The following is a 22,691-nucleotide window of genomic DNA, read 5'->3' as shown; positions in this document are numbered from 1 at the left end:
ATCCTCACCACTTAAGATGATTCATGGTCTTTCAGTTGCTTTATGTACTTTATAGAGTTCATTAGAATCTGAAGTTATAACTCGAGTCCAGTCTTGTGCAAAGCAGTATAGTGATGCTTGCTTTTTTTGTTGTTGAATTAATCCTTCTTGGGTATTGTAGCATGGACTTAAAATGTCTTTCATGTGACATTGAGATGGTTTGAATGTTTTTTGATATCTTGCTTGGAGCCAGATCCTAGCAGTCAGTCTGTCTGTCTGTCAGTCAGGCACATGTAGAATATAGCAGCCTGCTGGGAGGTTGTTGCTAGGGGCAGGATAGGGCACTTAGTGTACAGTAAGTCCTAGTATTTAATTTCAGCTTTGGGCATAAAGAGCAAGTTCGGAATCACAATCAGTACATCAATGTATCTGGTAAAGACTATTTTAATAGTCTTAATAGTCTAAATAATATTTAAATATTTTCTGCATTAATCCCTAGTGTTTTTATTTATTTATTTATCTATTTATTTAATTTAATTTAGTATTTGTATTTATTTACTCATTAGTTTGTATTTGTTTTATTTATTCTTTTGTTTTTGTTTTATTTATTTATTATTTGTATCTTATTTATTTGTTAGTTTGTATGTGTTATTTATTCATTTGTTTAAATTTGTTTTATTCATTAGTTTGCTTGCTGTTTATTTATTCATTTGTTTGTTGTTTTTATTTATTATTTATTTTTATTAGTTTGTTTGTATTTGTTTTTTAGTACTTGTATTTGTGTTTGTTTTTATTTGTTTTATTTATTAATTTGTTTGTAGTCTTTTTATTTGTTTGTTTATTGTTTTATTTATTTGTTTGTATTTATTTTAATTATTAATTTGTTTTTTTTAATTTATTTATTTGTTTGTTGTTTTATTTATTTGTTTGTATTTATTTTAATTATTAATTTGTTTTTTTTTAATTTATTTATTTGTTTGTTGTTTTATTTATTTGTTTGTACTTGTTTTTTTCTATTCATTTGTTTGCTTATTTATTTGTTTTTTGTTTTTGTTTGTTTGTATTTATTTATTTGTTTATATTTGTTTTCATATTATTATTTGTATTTATTTGTTAGTTTGTGTAAGTTCCTTTTTGTTTGTTGTTTTTATTTATTTATTATTTATTTATTGTCTTGTTTTATTTTAGTATGTGTATTTATATATTTGTTAGTTTGTATTTCTTTTTTCATATATTTGTTTGTATCTGTTTATTTATTTATTATCTGTGTTTATTTGTTAGGTTGGGCTTGTTTTATTTATTCATTTGTTTGTTGTTTTTTGTTGATTTGTTTGTTATTTTATTTATTTAGTATTTATTTTTTAGATTTTTATTATTGATTCATTTATTGATTATAAAACCTTGCTTTGTGCACATTTTTCAGTGTAATTTTAATCACATCACACAATATTTAGCATTTTTTTTTACTGAAATTATTGTTTTGGATCAAAACAAGCATAAGCAAGCTTTGGAAAACAAATAGTTTTTTTCAGTGAAAAATGTAACAATTTAATGATGTTTAGACAAACTAGCGTTGTGATATTTATTATAACATTAACAACAATACAACAAATTTCATCAGATGACTTAAATTGTTTTAAAGTATTTTGAAGGAATTATTTAGGCCAAATGAAATTATTTCTTTAGGGTTAGTTCTGTATAGAAAATAAAATTAATTAAAGCTAAAAATGTCAATCTTTGCTTTAAAATATTTAATGGCAATATATTCAGGAAACCAATTGAAATAAAATGTATTAGAGTATGATGTTGGAGAAAATACTATTTTAGTCCTTTAATGGATTTAATAGATTTATGCAGAATTTTGTTTTTGTTTGTGATTATCTATAACAGGGGTGGCCAACCCTGTTCCTGGAGAGCCACCTTCCTGCAGATTTCAGTTGCAACCCATATCAAACACACCTGAACCGACAAATTAGGACCTGAACACCACGTGATAATTACAGGCAGGTGTGTTTGATATGGGTAGCAACTGAAATCTGCAGGAAGGTGGCTCTCCAGGAACAGGGTTGGCCACCCCTGATCTATAAGGTTTACAAGCAATTTCCATGTGAATGGTTTCTAAGTTAACCATAACACCAACTTAAAACATATTATACCATGAGTACATTATAATGTGGTTATTGTTAAAAATAAATGTATTGCACTGTATGTTATGTAAACAATATTGTATTTAAAATAAAATAATACAATAATACACTTAATTTCACTTCCATACAGTAACAAATCAAGCTTATATTATAGTGGTTGCCAAAAAAACACATTGCTGGTGTATTTCCATATATCTTACAAGCCTATTGCCAAATGTGATTTTGTTATGCAAAAATAAATAATTTGTTATGACTGCTGTATGTGTGGACTTTTTGCATTAAATAAAACCACACAAATAATAAAAAAATCCGAACAAAAGGGGACAAGCCCAGACTGGTTCAATGGCTTTTTTTGCCACCTCCTGCAGAGGCATGAATCCTGAAATGGAGGTGCCAGGCCTCCCGTGAACATGTGGTTTATAAGCAGAGGTGTTGCATGCATCCACCCATGCACCATGTGTTCCTCTGCTGCCGGGCTCAAGGTTTCACACTCTCGGCCTGACCTGACTGCGCCTCCCACTTGTAGGAACCTGCCGCTTCCAGGTGGCTCCTGACTAGTCTGGGATGTTTTGTGCCAACAGTGTGTCTTCGAGAAACTGGAGTGCTGAATATTTGCTGTTGAAGTGGTTCAAAGCGTGTTAATGCTCTCTGATCCAGAGGAGCTAATTCATTCCTGTGTAATTGCCTTGCTCTCTAAATGTAAAAATCTGTTGCGACTGTGCTTTTGTGTTCATTTGTTGGAGTGCAACAACACTCGATGGTCTGAAAATGGTGGTGCGTTTCACATCAGTGAAATGGTAAATGAAAGCGAAATATTTTCTGCTTTCTAAATGTTAAAACCAACCCAGCAGTTTTTAGTTTTTAGTTTTTTTTTGCCATGTTTTTGGTCCGTTTGCGTACTGTAGATTTCTGGATGCTTTCAAGAGTGTTTACTGTATATTCAGATGCCTTAAGTGTAGGAAATGTACATTAATGTGCATTAAATGAAACATACAGTATACTGTAAACTGTTTCACTTGGTTAAACTTAATTTCCCCAGCTACCTTGAAAATGTGAGCTTAGAACTTAGATTCTTTGTTTCAACTTAAAATGTTTCACAACATATTTAACTAAAACTCATAATTTTAGGTTAAAACAATCGCTTGTTGAGTTGACTCACATTTTCAAGCTGAACTTGAGTTAACCAAAATCTGCTATTATATATTCTCATCAATTTCCATAATAATAATAATAATAATAATAATAATAATAATAAGCAAAATTATTAGAAATTTGATAAACATCATTTTAATTATTATTATTATTATTATTGTTTGTTGTTTTCTTTTAATTTTATTTGATTATTTTATCAAATTCTATTTAGTAGTTTATTAAATAATTTTATTAGGTTAAATATTGTTGCTTAAATTACACACCACAATCAATATGCTAATAATAAATAGTGCATAGATTTCTATAATTAAACTACATTAATAATGCATTTCAAAATAACCTGATTTGCTTAAATAATAAAAGCTATGGTAGTAATCATGATAATAATAATATTAAGCAAAATATTTACATATTTTTCTGTAATAATTAAAAAAATTATTTTATGAACAAGTCTTCTACTTCTTCTATTAATTAAGTTTATTTGATCGTTTTAATCATTTTATTTAGTAGTTTAATAAATACTTTTATTAAGTTAAATATTGTTGCTTATTTTATTTTTTAATTAAACACCACAATCAACATGTTAATAATAAATAGTACATAGATTTTTAGAATAAAATATATAATTAATTAATGCATTTCAAAATAACTAAATTTAGTTTTGTATAAAATAAAAGAAAATAATTTAATAAACAGAATTGTTTTTATTATTGTTATACGTTTTTATTGATTAACTTTATTTGATTATTTTAATAAATTTTAATTAGTAGTTTATCAAGTACTTTTATTAGTTTATAATAATAATAATGAAATAATAAAAATTACAATAATTCATTGCTTATAAATAATAACTATTTTAATATTATTATTACTGTTATTATTATTATTATTATTATTATTATTATTATTATTATTATTATTATTATTATTATACATATGAATAAAAATAAGTATTAGTAATATATTATAAAATGATTGGTATCCACTTCCAGAAGGTCTGGTGTTTTGACAGCCCTATTGATCAAGCCATATGGATTGCTCTCGCTGTCAGCTCATCCCTGTCAGTGATTGTTGATTTGGGTGGGTCCTTGACCGGTGATGCCCTCGTCAGCGCCTGAGTGATGAATTGCCGCGTTTACAGACTGGATGCTTGGAGCGTGACCGTGCATTATAATGGGGCTCCTGCGCAGTGAACACCACTCTTAAAAATGATAAGACCCTTACACTGCACCTGACCCGTCACTCACACCCATCTGTTCCTGTGAAGGCAAACAGCCAATCGCTAAACCGCATGATCCCACAGTGCATCTGTCACTCATTTCACCCATTTTGTTTTTTTCAGTTCAGGGATCGTTTTTTAAAATGCGTAATCTGTTTAATTGATTTGGCTCTATTGCTGTCTTTAGCTCATTGGCACTCTTAAGTCTCATGTTGAGCTAGTGGGGTTTTAGAACAGGGTAGAGCAAAGCAATCTTGTGTGGATTGATTGCACCTTTTATGGCCTCTAGCAGTTGGAATAAAGCTGAACTCTGCAGTGTGCTGGTCAGATCTTTAACTGCTTTTTGAAGGTCCACTAGCTTAACAAACGAGGTTTCATTTCGAAGAGATCGATTTATCATAATGTATTTTTGATATCTCAGTATCATAGGTAGAGTTTTAGTGTCTTTCTTGTGGTTTAACTTAAAATTGATGGAACTATAGTACTAGGACTGCACAATATAACATAATATGTTTTTAAGGCCTGAGACTGTGCAAACATTTCAAGAGGGTTAATGGCATTCAGAGACAAGAAATTGTAGTATTTGTAACTTAAATTATTATTTTATTTTATTATTTATACAATGAAGACAATGTGGTGTTATTTTACATTTGATTAGTCAATTTCTGTAGCTGAATACTGCTTGACAAAACAATAAAGCAATATTTCTTGTTATTTGTTCATTATTTTTATGCACGATTCAGTCTCCTATTACATTCATTCTGAATTGAGTTATTCAAGACATCTTGTGAAACTATTCATATGGCAAAATTTAATCACAGAAAAAGAGATTTTTCCAATATGCACGATTCTGGCCAAAATGAGAATTGCGAATATATATATATATATATATATATATATATATATATATATATATATATATATAAAATCCTAAAAATTCCAGAAATCTTAGGCTAAAATCTGATCAGTCATGTGATTCCTGTCAAATCACACACAGAAGAGGTTAATCGCCTCATAATGACCACATAGGCGATTTATAATTGCAGCAAACTTTGTAAACATAACAAATGACCAAGATGTTTAAAATCTTTACACGCATTGACCCAGACACTGTTTGTATGCATGTCACCAATGAGAAGATGATGGATGTTTACCATATGATGACAAAATGGCCTTAAACACAAGACCTCAACATGACACCAGATTGAACCCCAACGTTGTCGGGATGTTGCAATTTGTTTGGTAATGAAAATCGAGTTGAAATCAGAACCCAACGTCAGGTTGACATCAGTGTCCAACCTAAAAACAACCAAATATCAACACCTGATGTTATAGCTTGACGTTGCGTTCCCAATATGACGTCTATCTGACGTTGGATTTTGGTTTCCATACCTGACCAATAAATGTCAGTATTTGATGTCAATATGATGTTGGTTTGAGATGTTGATTTAACATTGAATTTTAATCACTTTTTAACACAAGCTAAAGTCGACCAAAAAAACGTCATTTGACTTCGATATTGGATATTACAATAATGTTGTCCTTAGATGTTGGTTAGACATTGAATTTTGTTCACCTGACATCACAACCTTAATCTAACCTAATATTACCGTCTTATGGCGTTGTGTGCCTTCTGGGCAATAATTAAATGCACTACAGAATGTTACGTTTACACACATCCATAAATTACATGTAAATGCACCGCATTGCATGTAAACTCACATTACATCGTATTACATGTAAACTTTTCGCTGCATAATACTCACTACTCACTACAATTGAGTACTTTTAAAAGGGCTACTGATACTTTTTCCTCTACTTGCACTACATTTTTAGTCAAGTAATAGTACGTTTACTTTAATATGATTTTTCAGTACTCTTTCCACCACTGCTTTGCAGATAAAGAAAGTTTGTGACCTTAAAGGTCATATTAGGCCACAAGTCAGTCATCAAGTGTTTGCCGTTCTGCGTAACATGCTTTCGAAATAATGTTTACCTCATCCTGCTCTGATGACTGCATGCACATGCTACTTCAAAACAAAGCTTAGCCAGTGAAGATAAATCACTATTGAAAGCGAGCAGCACAGAATTGAGAGTGGAGGGTGGGGGGTAGGAAAGACCAAAGAGAGAGAGAGTGGGAGAGAGAGAGAGAGAGAGAGAGAGAGAGAGGCAGGGCGGGAAAAAGCCTGCTCAGTTGAGCAGTATTAACACAGCGTAGCAATTTCATCTTCCCAAACGTGATCTCCTTTAACAACTGTGAGCGCTCAAATGCCTGTTGCCAGGTTACCGTCCAGCACTGTGAAAAGCGGGATTGTGTACGCGAGCGGCATGGAGGAGCGCTGCTGACTTGCACCCATCTCTAAATAATGAATCACCGATGCATTCAGAACAGGGGGAATGCGATGAATAGGCGAGTGTGATCGGGATCGAGTCCGCAGCGTCGGAGCCGGGGGGGGAAGCCATGCAGCTTCAGTCTGCAGCACAATGCAAGGTGTCCGGCTTCATACTGAATGAAAGATGCGCCCTGTCTTCAAAAATGGAAGTCCACCGGTACGTACGCACACAGGCTTTACGGGTTGGTTTTCTGATACCAGCAACTGTTGCGTCCTTGATGTAGCTCATAGATGACAACGCTTTGTTTAGGTTCAGGTCTGCTTGGTTGTTGGCTGTCTGGGATTATGGCTTTAATAAAGCAGTGCTCTGTTGTAATTATGGAGGATGCGAGTTGCTTTAGGAAAATGTTTCCAGTAAGATTAAGGTTTCATTTGCTCTAATAGCTCCCCGCGGAATGGATGGTAGATGCACAAATTGGCCTGTAAAACCAATGGCAGGCTACCAACACTTATTCACTCATCAAACATTGATGGCTGGCTTATCCCATTGCACGAATATTGCCATGCAGACCTAATCAAAGTTCTTTCTTTTTTTGTGTGATACTGCTAATGAGAGCTTAAACCTCATGGGAGGAAAGGTGTTTCCCCATGTAGCCTCAATGAATGGGGTGTTTTTGTGAACCATGCTGCCATGACTAACAAGTATCACTTATGACGCTCTTAAAGGGAACCTCCATGCATGCAAAAGCTTCGGTGTGAGGAGTCGCTGAGCTTTCTTTGGGTGTGAATGGCAGCACAGTGGAGGCAAAACAGGTCGCTGTCGACACTTACATGCTACTTTGTTAAAAAGTAAATAGCCTTGCTTTATGTAAACACAACCTGCTTTTCTGAGAATGCCCAGGTCATTCTGGAGGAAAGGTGTTGGTGGTTGCTGGAACCTTCTGGAATGAGAGGATTGTTTGAAATTTGTGTTTTGTAATCCTGTGCTGTAGGGTTGTTACAATAGCATTAATTCACGTTCTGATACTATACCAGCTGAATATTCGTGATATCTAGTAGTATTGTGATACTGTAATTCATAACTCAAATCTATGAAATAAAGAAAATAGTTAGAAATACTACATTTTTATATGTTATAATAGGCTTACTTGAACTGAATTCATAATTCCGTTATTGAAAAAAGTATTTGCACATCACTTCACCTAAACTATTTTGTAGATAACTTACCAACAAAAATATATTAAAATAAATATACAAATTATACAAAAAGAGTATTTTTACAATAAAATATACTAAATGAAGTGGTCAAAATTGTTTCAATGTTTGTAAAAATCCAAAGAAATTCAAAATTTCAAAGTCATTCTTTTCAAGAGATTGTTGCGATTGTTGTAGCTACTACATCAGTGTTTCTCAACTGGTGGGTCGCGACCCAAAAGTGGGTCGTGGGAACATTTTCAATAAGTCGCGGAGTGTGTGGTCAAAAAACAACAAAGTTTTAATTTAACTTATTTTGTTTATACTGGACTTTTATTTTGAAATCCATGCGCAACAACCTTACCGTTTGACATGTGAAATTTCATTTAATTATAGCAACAAATATGTCGAAGCGCTAGTGCGACCCCGAATATGTAAAGTATGGGTTTACATATCTTGAAGACAAAAAAAAGACTTAAAACCCCAGTGTGTCTTATGTAGTGAGGTGCTCTCACAAGAGAGCATGTAACCTTGTAAATTAAAACGACATTAAGAAACCAGACAACATGTTAACAGTTCTGTTTAGTTCATGTTAACTGAACGTTTCCTTATGCTAACCACTGTTAACAGTATTTGTCGTTTTTACTCTAATATTTCTATAATTTAATACATTTTGTTAAATGACAGCAATAAAATATTGTTTATTTGTAAGTCCTGATTATTTTCTCATGATTTATCTGTCACTACTTGTGTATGATAACAAATAAATACAAATTAATTAAAATTCCTAAAATTGTATTTTAGTTCCTAAGAATTTGGGTCGCGCCCTGATGACCATGCAAAAATGTGGGTCCTATGGCCAAACCAGTAGAGGACCCCTGTAGTACATCATATTGACAGAAGCAGAAATGAACTGATTCAGGCTTAAAGGACTCCACGAACTATCAAAAACAGGGTCTATTGTTGAACAAACGTGAGCATTTTAGTGACTTTTCCACATGCAACATTATGTATTGTAGATATACCATTAATGACGATACTACCGTATACAAACTACAGTGGCACCGCCAGTATTTTGGAGCCTTATGGCTCATTTCCACTGAATGGTACTGTACGGTCGGATTATGTAAGGGTCACCTTTCTCAAGCCTGCATTTCCACTGAGAGGGTACCCTTTTGGTTGGCGTGGTGAATGACAAAGTTTCAGACGACGTCATTTTTACTTGAGTAAATGTCAAAGTAAAGCCATACGGGTTGTTTACATGTGTATAAATGTTCATTACTAACCTTTCGATGAACGTGATTTGATTCTAACTGCAGATCAATGATAGCTGAAATCAATGAATAGCGAAATAGCTTACTGTAACGTCTGCAATTATATGAAATAAATAAATACATTAATGCAACATATATGAACACATACAGACTCTTCCAGTCTCCGATATGTTACCAATTACAGAAAAACTACACACAGCATACATTTAGTGTATATTTGTGTTAAAAAATAACACGAAATATAGCCCAGTCAGTGCAAACCTCTCATGTGTGTTTTATCTTAAGCAGCTGTAGCCTCTTGATAGAGAGTAATTCCGTCATTCCGAGTTCATAATAGTCTAAAAGTTGATGCTAATAGGTTTGTTTGAGCTCGGGTCTATCATGGCTTGTTATTATATGAATATATTATTACAGTGTAATGTCTCGGCTGTATTTTAAAGAATGGAGCTTCCTTTGTTTTCATTCTCCTGCTTTTGCGATTGACGTATCTCTGTAAACCAAAAGCGTTCTGCTGCGTGTCTAGCTCTGCCTTATGGTACCCTTTAGGCCAGTTGATATCCTTTGCAAAGAGTGACCAAAAAGTGGTATGGTACGGTTCACTTTAGGTACCCTTTGACAGTGGAAACAGCCATAAAAGCGTATCGAATCGAACCGTACCGTACCACCCAGTGGAAACAGGCCAATAGTATCTCGATACACTACCATAGTACCGGTAAACCCTGCAAAACCTACTGTGCTGAGGAAAACCAGTACTGTGACTTCTTAAAGGGTTAGTTCATTAAAAAAAATCATTTACTCTCCTTATGTGCTTTTGAACCTTTATGAGTTTTATTATTCTTTCGAACATGAAAGAAGATATTTTGAAGAATGTTGATTGCTGGGACCCAATGATTTCCATAGTAGGAAAACAATACAAAGTATCTTCTTTTGTCTTCAGCAGAAGAAACTCAAATAGATTTTGAACAAGTAAAGGGTAAGTAAATAATGACAGAATGAAATATTTTGGAGTGAACTATCCCTTTAAGGGCTTTAGCAGTTTTGCTGTGGAAAATAAAAATTGCTATACTTTAAATGTAAAAGACAAAGAAATAAGCAAAAACAATATGGATTTATTTTGGATATTTAGTAACAATTTACTTTGAGCTGGTTAAAAATCGACTAAAATATGTGACGATTCAGATCAGTTGGGATGATAAACGAATTATGGTACATGTTTTGAACATGTGTTTATTTAAAACTTACTTGACGTGGAATAGTGACAAACAAGTTGCAGCAGTTGATTGAAGTGATGCTGAATGTGGACGTTGACATCAAGAAAGCTCTATTCTCATTCAAACTAGAGTGCCAGCACGTGGGAGAAAAATGTCTGGCCTGAATCCTGTGCTCAGAGTTGCTGAAGTTTGCCCTGCGCGCTTGCGATTTTCCTCACACAGGCAGTACAGCAACTTCATGTTCTTAGTTTACTGTCATTGATTAAATCCGATTTAACTCGCTTGTAAAAAATCGGCAGAGATGATGATGCACTGTCTGCATGCTCTGCGATCTCCACTTCAAGGCACAATCAAAACTTAGCTGCTTTTTACCAGTTCAATCCATTATTTAATTGATGAGAGTAAACATTACAAGTTGGGATGTCCAGATCTAATCATGTGATCGGAAATCGGGCCTGATCATGCTGTTTCGAATCAGAATCAGATGTTACCTCCCGATCAGGACTCGGTTAAATGCCGGCAAAGTAGAACAACGGAAGCAGCTTGAAGCAGAAAAGTGCGAGTATGTCTGTGGTCTGGAGATTTTATAAAGTTGACTGTGAGATATGGAATCTTGGAATTTCCTGCAGGGTATTCAAAGTTGAGGTGCTATATTATATGTTTGGTGTTATTTTTATATGTATATGTATATATATATATATATATATATATATATATATATATATATATATATATATATATATATATTATTTTTTTTTATTTTTTATTTATTATTTTTTTTAATGCTGCACAAAAGTCCAAAGGTGTAGAATTGTTGTTATTTATTACTTGATTGTTCAAGCTACCTCACAAAAGTGCTTTGTTTGTTAACAGAGTTGTTGAATGTTAAAATAAGGTGAATAAAATGAAAAATAAAGAACATCCTGGATCTGTTTATTCTTTATTATTTTAGGTATTCAAGAAATATCGGATCAGGTTTCGGTATTGGTAGATACTCAAAATTAAATACAAGTCCTATGAGCTCCAAGTTGACGATGGAAAGCAAATTGAACAATTACTAATTTAGCTCAGTTTCTCTCTCTCTCTCTCTCTTGTTTATTTTTAAATTGTCAAAAGAAAAAGAAAAAAATGATATGTTATTGTTGTTGCCCTATAATTAAGAGTTTGTGCATGCGTACTTGCGTGTGTATATGCATGCATGTGAGTGTGCTTCAGTGTGCGAGTGTGAGAAAGTGACCTTGTATTCCAACTTGCATTCAAAATGGCAATTGCCCACAAGTACTGTATAGCGTGTATATAGCTTGAATACCAGTAACTTATGACCTTGTGGGGACCTCTCTTCACTCTACATGATTTATAATTGAGTTAAGTCAGAATGAAATAAAAAATTAAAAAAATATGAAAGTGCAAAATGTTGTTTTGTTTTGGGTTAGAGGGATAGAATATGCAGGCTGTACAGTATAAAAAAACATAATGTATATGGGAAGTCCCATTACATATAGTTGTACAATGTTTGTGTGTGTGAATGTGGTGTAATTCTGTCAAAGATGTAACCATTGTCAGCTTAAGTTCGAATTTTAAAGCCATTTAGAGTTCCTCATGATTAAATGGAGGGAAGTATAATTTCTATAAGGCCGTCCATCTGTCTGAACTACACAAGCATGAACATCTTGAATGTCCTCCATGTCAAACTGTGTGGATTATACCCGACACACTGCTTAGATAAAGATGACAGATGGCAGCTGTCAAAGTGAAAATGTATTTAGGATAGCAGTATTTTGCTGATGTTTTTCAGGGGCCAGTCAAACAGGGATGCCTGAAGGATAAAAGCATAAATTTGCGCTACAGTAGATATTGGCATGGCATAAATCGAGTAAAACTGCTATTTCTGAAGTGGTTAGGGCTGTTTGGGTAATATCACACCCTCAGTTCAACAATACTTTCCATTCTCAGACTTGTGATAACAACTATTCTTACTTTTTCCTAGTTTTGTTGAAAGGGTTTTTTTGTCATTGTGTTTTGTGAAGTGGGCAAGGGTCACAATTTAAAAAGTTTAGAAAAGAACTAAGTATTTTACAATAATTTAATTCTCCATTCTGTTTTATATATAATCAATTTCCTGTTAAAATTAAAAATAATAAATGTGCAGATACTATTGATTTTATATAAATGAGGTTTATACTTTAGGTATTTGTGTTGATATTAACAAAATTCATAAAGATTTTATTATTATTTAAAGTAATTTTATGTGTTGGGGTTAGGGTTAAAACTGAAAAAAATATGTTTTTAATTTAGTAACATTTTATTACTAAATGTAACAATTATTTGTTATAATTATGAATCAGTAACAATAATACTTTTATAGAAGTGTATACTAATAATAATAATATTGACAATAATAATTATGATACATTACATTGTATTAATGCAAATTTTGACATGTTTTTATTGACTATTGACAAATTGATCATATACAACACTGAAATCAGATTTACAAAATTTATAAATATAATTTTCGATCAAAACACAGTAAATTTAGCATAATAAAAATAAGTTGAAATTTTTTTATTCAATAATGTTCATTGATGGTGATTAATTAAAATTAGTTTTTACTGATTTTCATAAGACAATTTGTGGGCTTATGTGCTTTGTATTATATTATATTATATTATATTATATTATATTATATTATATTATATTATATTATATTATATTATATTATATTATATTTTATTATATTATATTATACTATATTATATTATATTATATTATATTATATTATATTATATTATATTTATACTCAATTAAAAATCTATAATAATATATAAAAAAATATATAGTATAAAAATATATAGTATTGTCCTGACAAAAACTAAATCAATTAATTCACCAATGCTACATTTGTCTACATGTAAATAATACATATTTGCTGCATTTTCGTACTATATTGTACTGATTATTATTTTTTTTTTCATTTCTTTACATGTAACCTGTTTTGTGTCTGTCCTGCAGAGTCAGTAAACGAAGCTCGCATTAGCAGCAGTTTTTTGTCTTTAAGCGTGTTCTTGCCAGTATCTTAAACGCAGACTCCTCTCACAAATAGCTGGCCTTGCAGAAGATGTCACCAGGGCTGTTTATACAGTGCTGATGTCTCCTATTGTCCTGCAAAGCATGGCATGAATGAATCTGCACTGGCATCCACCGAAACGGGTGTTCTGCGTGACTCATGGTTTGTGAGTGGAGAGTATTTTTAAGCCAGTTTTTGCGGTTTCTGTGGAGGAGGTAAGGTGTTGGCAGCTCAGGGACTCTCCATCTCCTCTGTGGAAGGAAAGCATCACCATCGTTTACTGCAAAGGATCATAGTAAGGTTTAACACCAGGTTGAGAATATTAATGTCCATTTGGATATACAAATATATGCATAGATGTAGAGTACATCACTTTCTGTTTAGCTTTTAGCTCTTGCGATTTGTTAAATTTGGCATGAAACGGAAGTTTACCATCGTTTGAGTTTTCTTAAAGCTACGAGTCGTGTTTAAATAGGGACCATAATACTTATGTTTGGGGAAAATCACATATATTTCCAACTATGATTAAAACTGACTGGAACCAAAGTCCCTTTAAGGCAAGTCATTTCTCTCTCCGGCCATCTTGGAAACGTCTCTCGGGCAGTATCCTCTGACATTTTGTCTGAATGGGGAAACATTAAATTCTCCGAAACTGCTCGTCTTTCATACGATTGAATTACATATAAGGAATATCTAATAAAATTGAACAACAACAATCTCTTAGTTTGATTTCTAAACGTTCGAATCACCCAAAGTCTGCAGAATTCTGGTCCGAACCCCTCTGCCGGAGTATTGTCAGTCTACAACGATCGAAAATCGGCTCCTATACTAGAAGGTGGTGCTTTATTCGCCATATAGCGATCAATGATTGGCTCCTGTACTAGAAGGTGGGGCTTTATTCACCATATTGCGATCGATGATTGGCTTCTAGAAGGCGGGCTTTATTCGCCATATAGCAATCGATGATTGGCTCCTGTACTAGAAGGTGAGCTTTATTTGCCATTATAGTGATCGATAATTGTCCCCTGTACTAGAAGGTGGGGCTTTATTTGCCATATAGCAATAAATGATTGATTTCTGTACTAGAAGGCGGGGCTTTATTCACCATATTGTGATCTATGATTGGCTCCTAGAAGGCGGGCTTTATTCGCCATAAAGTGATCAATGATTGGCTCTTGTACTAGATGGCGGGCTTTTATTTGCCATATAGCGATTGATGATTGGCTCCTGTACTAAAAGATGGGGCTTTATTCGCCATATAGCGATCGATGATTAGCTCCTGTACTAGAAGGTGGGCTTTATTCACCATATAGCGATCGATGATTGGACCCTGTACTAGAAGGCGGGGCTTTATTCGCCATATAGCGATCGATGATTGACTTCTGTATTAAAAGGCGGGGCTTTATTTGCCATATAGTGATCTATTATTGGCTCTTGTAATAAAAGGTAGGGCTTTATTTACCATATAGTGATCGATGATTGGCTCCTGTACTAGAAGGCAAGCTTTGTTCACCATATTAACCATTACACTTTTCCCCATTCAAAACGAGACGAGTGACATGTCTTCTATAGTCTTTGCCGGAACTACCTGTGCATTTAAATGAATATAATGCACAACCTCCAGCCAATCAGAATCAAGAGTTTTAACAGATCATAGAATAAAAATAATAATAATAATAATAATAATAATAAATAAATAAATAAATAAAATCTCCATATCTTTATGTATATGCATGTATTTTTTACATAAAAAACATATCAATTAATAAAACAGACAATTAATCACCAGATTAAATCATCAGCCTGATTGTATAATTGTGACAGCCCTAGTGTTGATCCTACGCTCAGAGCTTGTGTTATGGAGCTAAACAAAAGGCACGCAAAGGAGAAGCCTAAACGACAGTGTCTCCCCCCTTCATACAGAATCTTTTTTTCCCTAGTATTATGTAGGAGCTACACATAAATCCCACCCACGTACACAGTGTTGCTAAGGTGATGGCTTTAATTCCTCTGTCTATAAAAAGACCAAAAGAGAGCAAGAAAAAAAAATACACCAGTGAGGGATTGTGACTTATATGATGATGTCTCTGTCGACACCAGTGTGTGATCACTACTGAGTGTGAGATCATTTGAGCTGGTTTGAAGACTGTATCGCGGACTGTTCGCTAGAATGCATAATGAAACATCCTCCTCAAAATGGAGGAAATGAAATGCATTGGAAAACCGAAACAAGTGCTGAATCAGTTGACATGCTGCTTCATATAGCGAGTTCTACATCCCATTCAAACGCCTCCTATAGAGCCATACAGGAAGAGCAGTATTCTCAATTGCTCATGATTATAATTTGAAGGAAGGCAGTTTGCATGTAAATTTAAAATCCTGACCCCCTTTTGTTATTCTTTCAGACCTGTGTTTTAATAGTAGTGATTTAAATAAGAAATATTGCTTTAGCACTAAATCAATATATTCATGATTTCTGAAGGATCATATGACACTCAAGATTTTAGTACTGGCTTCTAAAAATTCAGCTTTGCTATCACAAATATAAACATTGAAAAATATTAGTTTTGTCAAATGATTAATCGTGATAAAAGTTTATATTTACAAAATATATTTGTGCATAATATGCATATTTTGTGTACATGGCTATATTGTATGAAATATTTGTATATATTTAGGTGCTTTATTACACCTTACTAACACCTGGCTGGACCCCCTTTTGTCTTCAGAACTTCCTTAATCTTTTATGGCATAGATTCAACAAGGGACTGGAAATATTCCTCAGAGATTTTGATCCATATTGACATGATAGTGTCACGCAGTTGCTGCAGATTTTTCACAATCTCCCGTTCCACCACATCCCAAAGATGTTCTATTGGATTGAGTTCTGGTGACTGTGGAGGCCATTTGAATACAGTGAACTCATAGTCATGTCCAAGAAACCAATCTAAGATGATTCGCGGTTTATGACATGGTGTGTTATACTGCTGGAAGTAGCCATCAGAAGATGTGTACACATCTGTGGCCATAAAGAGATGGACATGCTTAGCAACAGTATTCAGGTAGGCTGTGGCATTGACACAATGCTCAATTGATACTAATAGGCTCAAAGTGTGCCAAGGAAATATCCCCCACACTATTACACCACCAGCTCCTTCCTGAACCGTTGCAATGATACAAGGCAGGATGGATCCATGCTTTCGTGTTTTGACCCTACCGTCGCAGCAAAAATAAAGACTCATCAGACCAGGCAACATTTTTCCAATCTTCTACTGTCCAATTTTTGTGAGCATGTGCAAACTGTAGCCTCAGTTTCCTGTTCCTAGCTGACAGGAGTGACACCCGGTGTGGTCTTCTGATGCTGTAGGCCATCTGTTGGACGTGTTGTGCGTTCAGAGATGCTCTTCTGCATACCTTGGTTGTAATGAGTGGTTATTTGTGTTACTGTTGCCTTTCTATCAGCTTGAACCAGCCTGGCCATGTCTGTCTGTCTGTCTGTCTGTCTGTCTGTCTGTTTGTCTGTCCGTCCATCTTTATTTTGTATATTTTTGTATTTTCTGTACTGTATGTGTGTGTATTCATGCATATATACATTAACATGCACCGTACAAACATCAATCTTTGATGTGATTAATCAGTGCTTAAAAAAATCTATTTAAAATTTGAATAGTTTTTCTTCTTCTATGTTTCATGTCTTGTTAATATGTTTCGCTGTATATGTAACCAAACAACTGCAACCTTGATAGTGCATATTGTTATTTACATCTTGAAGATGTTATATGGACATGAATATATGGACATCTTGAATCTATTCCAGTCGTCTTGCCAGATTCATCATGATCTGGTTTTGCAGACAGCGATCAGGGTTTTAGTTATTTGTCACTGTATGCTGATTTCACCTTGTGGCTGTGAGGCGGTTTGCATCTCTCAGTGGGAGTCGGAGCCTATTTCCAGCTCCCTGCAACGCCTACACCCTGCCGTGGACCCTCCAGCTCCCTGTGAGCAGTCAGCGCTCAGCCTGAGCCATCTCTGTTACTGGAGTATGCTTTAAAATAGCTCCTGTCTGCTCTTTCTCACGCACCTGTGGCTAGTTGAGTAGGTAAAACGCAGCACAAGTGTTATATTTGGAGACCGTGGCCCTCTTGGGGATTTGTTGAATCATTCAGATGGAGATTTTGAGCCCTCCTGCTGCATGTTACCATAGATTATTTTGCATTTGGATATTAAAGTTGAAGTATTTCTCTTTTTATTTTGTGATAAATTGCTACTGTGTGAACCGTGTCTTAATAATATCCTTGAAAGAAATGTCAAAAAAATCTAAATTCTACCATTTACTCACCTTTCACTTGTTGTAAATACATTTGAGTTTCATTGAACACACACTGGAGTTTGCATGTTCTCCTCGTGTTGGTGTGGGTTTCCTTCAGGTGCTTGTTGCTTCACAGTCCAAAGACATGTGCTTTAGGTGAATTTTGTGGTGAACTGTTTCTTTGCCTTTGTATTTAGAATGTGGTTGTCTGTGACAGATGAAGTGTATTAGGGCTGCAACAACGAATCGATTAAAATCGATTACTAAAAGCATTGGCAACAAATTTCAACATCGATTTGTCATGTCGCACGTGATGTTTGATTATTAAAAAAACTTTAGTTGAGCGCGGAGCAAAGTGAACGCATTCTGCGTCTGTCACGCACTGATGCCAGCAGAGTTCTGTGCCTCATAAACAGGACGGAGCTAATAAAATAGAGCGGAGGTAATGTTAGAGGAAAGAAATCCGTACGACCCTAGTCATCCAAGGTGCTGGAGCAATAAGCAAAAGCAGCATGATGTGAAAAATTGAAAGGCGTGTCATATTATCACAGTTATGCAGTGTTTTTAACCACACAATGCTTATTTTATGTTTTAGACATGCAAATACACACAAGTACTAGTAAAACAATCCATTTAGAGTTTGTAAAACACACAAGAAAGTCTATGAGAGTCTAACAATCCATTCAAATATAATTTGCCGATGTGTATTATTCATATCAGATACACATAGTAAAAGTAACTGTAAAGTTGAATCTATTCTTCTCCCAACTGGCCAGCTACTTGCTTGCATGCATTTTAGGAATAACTAGTGAATTTACTTGCTGAATCCTGCTTGTTTTGCTTTTATGAATGAGGCATACGACCGGACGCAAGTAAAACACGGCGACCTCTATCTCAAGTCATAGATCATGATCAAGATCATTTACATGTCTTTTAAACAACAAAAACACTCATGTTTTTGTGAATTGGAATATCAGGTAGTTAATGACATGATGAACAGGCATGTGAAAATTTTTGTATTAAAACGTAAAAGCCTAATAAAAGGGATACATCTGTCACACAGCGCAGTTGGGGCTGTGGTATGTCACTTGACAAACATGATGCATCACCACGGAAACATTAAGGGTGAACGTTCTAAAATAATGAGCGCCTAACAAAACTCACTCTAGATAGAATTTTTTAAACTCACCAGTGAAAGGGTTAATAACAGAAGTAAAGCAGCGGTGGTATAGTTACTTTGCATTGCAAGACTAAAGACACGTTTTTATTCACTCGCCTTTTTTAGATCATTCATTTTTCCATCTGTAGACATGTATAGCTACTAGGGATGTAACGGTATCAGAATTTCACGGTACGGTAATACCTCGGTATGAATGTCACGGTACAGTATTTATTGATTCATTTACAGGAAAAAACAAAACTTATGAAAATACTCCAAAAAAGTGCCAAAAGTGTCAATGACATACAAATTAGCCATCTATCTGTAAGCTTTAAAACGGGAACTTCAATTTTAATAACAAAAAATTATTAAACCATGTAAAAAAAATAAAGTTTCAATTTAGTATTGTTGAAAACTCATCACATTCAACATTTAATCACACTCAGCCCATCTACCCAGATGAGAGCTCTGCTAGTCGGACTTCTCATCAAGCATCTCCCGCTGGATCTAATCTCACTATATTTATTAAACGGGATATTTCATTTATCTTGGTGTCTTTATGTAACGACATATTCCCTGACTTTGGGCATTGGAATCTATTACTTGTTCTCAGGTAACGTGTTTTGGCTGAGCGCAAAGATAAGTTAATGATTAATGTAAGCACGTACATTCTGTATATTGACTGATCTATTGCCTTTATTTCCTATAATGTAGGCTATAAACTTATTGTATGTTATACTTTTAAAATGGCCATTATCGATTCTTAAAACTGATACTCAGCAAAAGATAGGCTGTGTTTCGTATTTTCACTGAAATTGAAAGGAGGCAGTTGTTATCGGCTCCGTTTTGTTATAAATATCCACACAGTGAAGATGACGCTCATCTTATGCAGCACGGCGCCTCAACATTTCTGCTGTCTAAGTTGCTAATATTAAAATGAAAATAGGCAGTTCCTTAAATCATGTTTACATTTTATTGTTGAGAAAGTGAAACAACGAAGCCAGGGTGATGTGAATGAAGTTATAAAGTACACTGTTCCCTTTGAAGATTTACCCGTGTCCTCTGTATAGTCTGCTTTTCCATATCAAACTGAGAAGAAGAGACTGCAGCCTTGATCAAACTTGCGAAGTCTGAACTTACACGGAGAGGATGCATGACTGAACTGTGCGTGTTAGGCTACTTAATATTCAGGAAAAGCCCCAATCAGAGAGGCGAACGTCTGCAGCCCCGCCTCCGTTTTCAGATGTCTCCGTTTTCCATCATCCACACTGAGACGGAGCAGCAGCGTTTCAGAATGAAAACAGCCTCTCCAGCGTTTTCGAAACGCTCCGTTTTCGGCGCTCGAGAACTCCGGCGTAGTGTGGACGGTTGGCGTAACCGTGGCAAAACTTATGCGTTTTCAAACTAAAACGCATTAGTGTAAACGGGGCCTTAGAGTTTTCCAGCTCTTTTCATTCCCGCTTCTAGCAGCACACTCCATTTCCGCATTACTGGATCTGTAGCGACAACAGACCGCAAGGGATGATGGTCAAGCATGGGCTGATGGGAATAGTAGTTTTCGCTACCTCCCGTTCGCTTCATTCGCCTGAGCAAATTTTCTCAGAAGACCTACAGTTTTACCGAGTCATGCGACTTCGGTAATATCGAAAAAAATTAATATTGCGGTATGACGGTATTTACTATACCGTTACATCCCTAATAGCTACAATGCAAAAAAAAGCTTTTCTTACTTAGTCATTTTGTCTTGTTTCCAGTCCAAATTTCTAAAAAATCTTAAAGACTAGACAAGAAAAATTGCATGAGATAATTAAGTGATGCTTAAACCTTCTGTTTGAGATTATATCTCATTAAGATTATTTTTTTAACCCCATTGTCAAATAATTTAGCTTGTTTTAAGCAAATAATCACTTTATTTTGAGGTGGATTTTTTTTTTCAAAAAACAGGACAATTTCTATGGGATTTTAAGATTTGTTTTAGATATTTGGTTTGAAAACAGAACAAAACTATTAAGTTTTGTATTTTATTTTTATTAATATTATTATTATTATTATTATAGCAGCTCAGGCATGTTCAAGGACAGCATGTGTGTGCACTTTCTAAAGATTTTAGTTCTGTTTTTGAATAAAGAGCAAAGGTTGGAAATTATTGCTTTTATTTTTTATTCATCGATTCATCGATTAATCTGAAAAATAATCGACAGATTAATAGATTATTAAAATAATTGTTAGTTGCAGCCATAAAGTGTATGTTCAGTAAATTAAATTGTAGACAATAAGACTGGGTACATATTCCTACCAAAAAAACTCCATTTGCTAAAACTCAGAGTAACATGGCCAGATAAAGACTCAAAATCACCCCAGAGTGGATGAAAACATCCCGAACAGCACACAAGGGTTAAGTAGTAGAGCTGAAACAACTTTGAGCCGTGATACTAGCTACTAGCACAGGGGATATATGGTGAAATTGAGTGTTTTCCATCCTTTCTTTCTCTTTTTTTTGTTTTGTTTTGATATTCTCAGTGCAAAACCTCTGAAATCCCATGGCCTCTGAGCAGGATTGTTGTAGATCTGTGAACCTGAGGCCTGAAGCTCCTCTTGACTTGACTCGAGGTTTGAATCCTGGTGTTTGCTGGCGTCTCAGTGGATTTGTGATGTGGTTTAGAGATGGCAGCTTGTTGAGTTATAGTGTTAGACAATTTGAGCTGTGTAAACAAACTAAGTGTTAAAGTGTGAGCGTGTCAGAGTTTGGCCTCCGTCACATGCGTGATTCATGTCACCTTCAGGGACGGTTCATCAAACGTCAACACCAATATCCAGATCTACGTATAATTTCTGAATCGCTTATGGCTAATTGTGAATTATATAGAACATGGAGGCATCTTTTGGATTTGCGTAAATAGATTTATGTTTTTGAAATGACAAGGAAAACAATGGATCATTCATTATAATTGAACAGCTATTTTGGTGAGAGAAATAAAAAAAAAACTGATCATATTTTCTACAGTAGTTTTCATCCGGAATTATTGCGATTTATATATTGTGTAACTGTTTTTTTTATAATTTGATTTATATTTTTAAAATATTCTGCATTGTAGTTTTTGAGCTCTTATTTTTATTTGTTTATTAGTTGCTACACTTTAAAACCCGATAAGTTAAGTTAAACCGACTGCGCCAAACATTAGTAACTTAAACATTTTAAGTTCAGTTATCAAATCGTTATGAGTTAATTGAACTTAAAAGAATTATGTCCTAACAACTATATAGCTACTTAAATGGTTTGGCATTGCTTCTAGCATCAGAGTTAAGTAACACAAAATATATAATTAATTCATTCATAACTCATTCGATTTAAGTTCTGCTTAATATAATCTGTTAATGAGTTACAATAACTCTTTTTTTTTTAAATTGAGTCAAATTTACTTTTTAAAAAAGAATGTAATGAAAGAAAGGAGTCATATTTTTCACCATATATTCCTGTATTACTGTGATTTCAACATTTATTTTTATTGATGTATTTAAAAAAATATATTATTTATTGTATTTTGTTTTATTTATTTTATTAGTTGATGATTTAGTTTGACTTGGTGTGTTTTTTGTCATTTTTTTTTAGCTGCATTAAATACATTGCATTCATTAAAACTGAACAG

The 22,691-nt window shown here is 34.2% G+C and overlaps 1 protein-coding gene and 1 long non-coding RNA gene across 25 annotated transcripts in view; one reads left to right on the top strand and one right to left on the bottom strand.

Annotated features, from left to right (window-relative positions):
- Positions 1–22,691, bottom strand: part of LOC147839397 (uncharacterized) — a 765,501-nt gene that overhangs the window by 252,242 nt on the left and 490,568 nt on the right. The gene's annotated exons all lie outside the window — the stretch shown is intronic.
- The window catches only part of enah (ENAH actin regulator), a 200,018-nt gene that overhangs the window by 62,620 nt on the left and 114,707 nt on the right, over positions 1–22,691 (top strand). For 5 of the 24 annotated variants that reach the window (XM_087296724.2, XM_087296720.2, XM_087296716.2 and 2 more), the window contains exon 1: positions 6,694–7,047. In XM_087296724.2, coding sequence (XP_087152850.1) covers positions 6,959–7,047 — 89 coding nt within the window. In that variant the 5' untranslated portion in view covers positions 6,694–6,958. 24 annotated transcript variants of the gene reach the window in all.

This window comes from Danio rerio, chromosome 20, assembly GCF_052040795.2.
Source record: "Danio rerio strain M-AB ecotype USA chromosome 20, GRCz13ab, whole genome shotgun sequence".
Lineage (NCBI taxonomy): Eukaryota > Metazoa > Chordata > Actinopteri > Cypriniformes > Danionidae > Danio > Danio rerio.
Note: the sequence above shows the minus strand (reverse complement) of the source record. Positions and strands in the feature narration are given on the sequence as shown.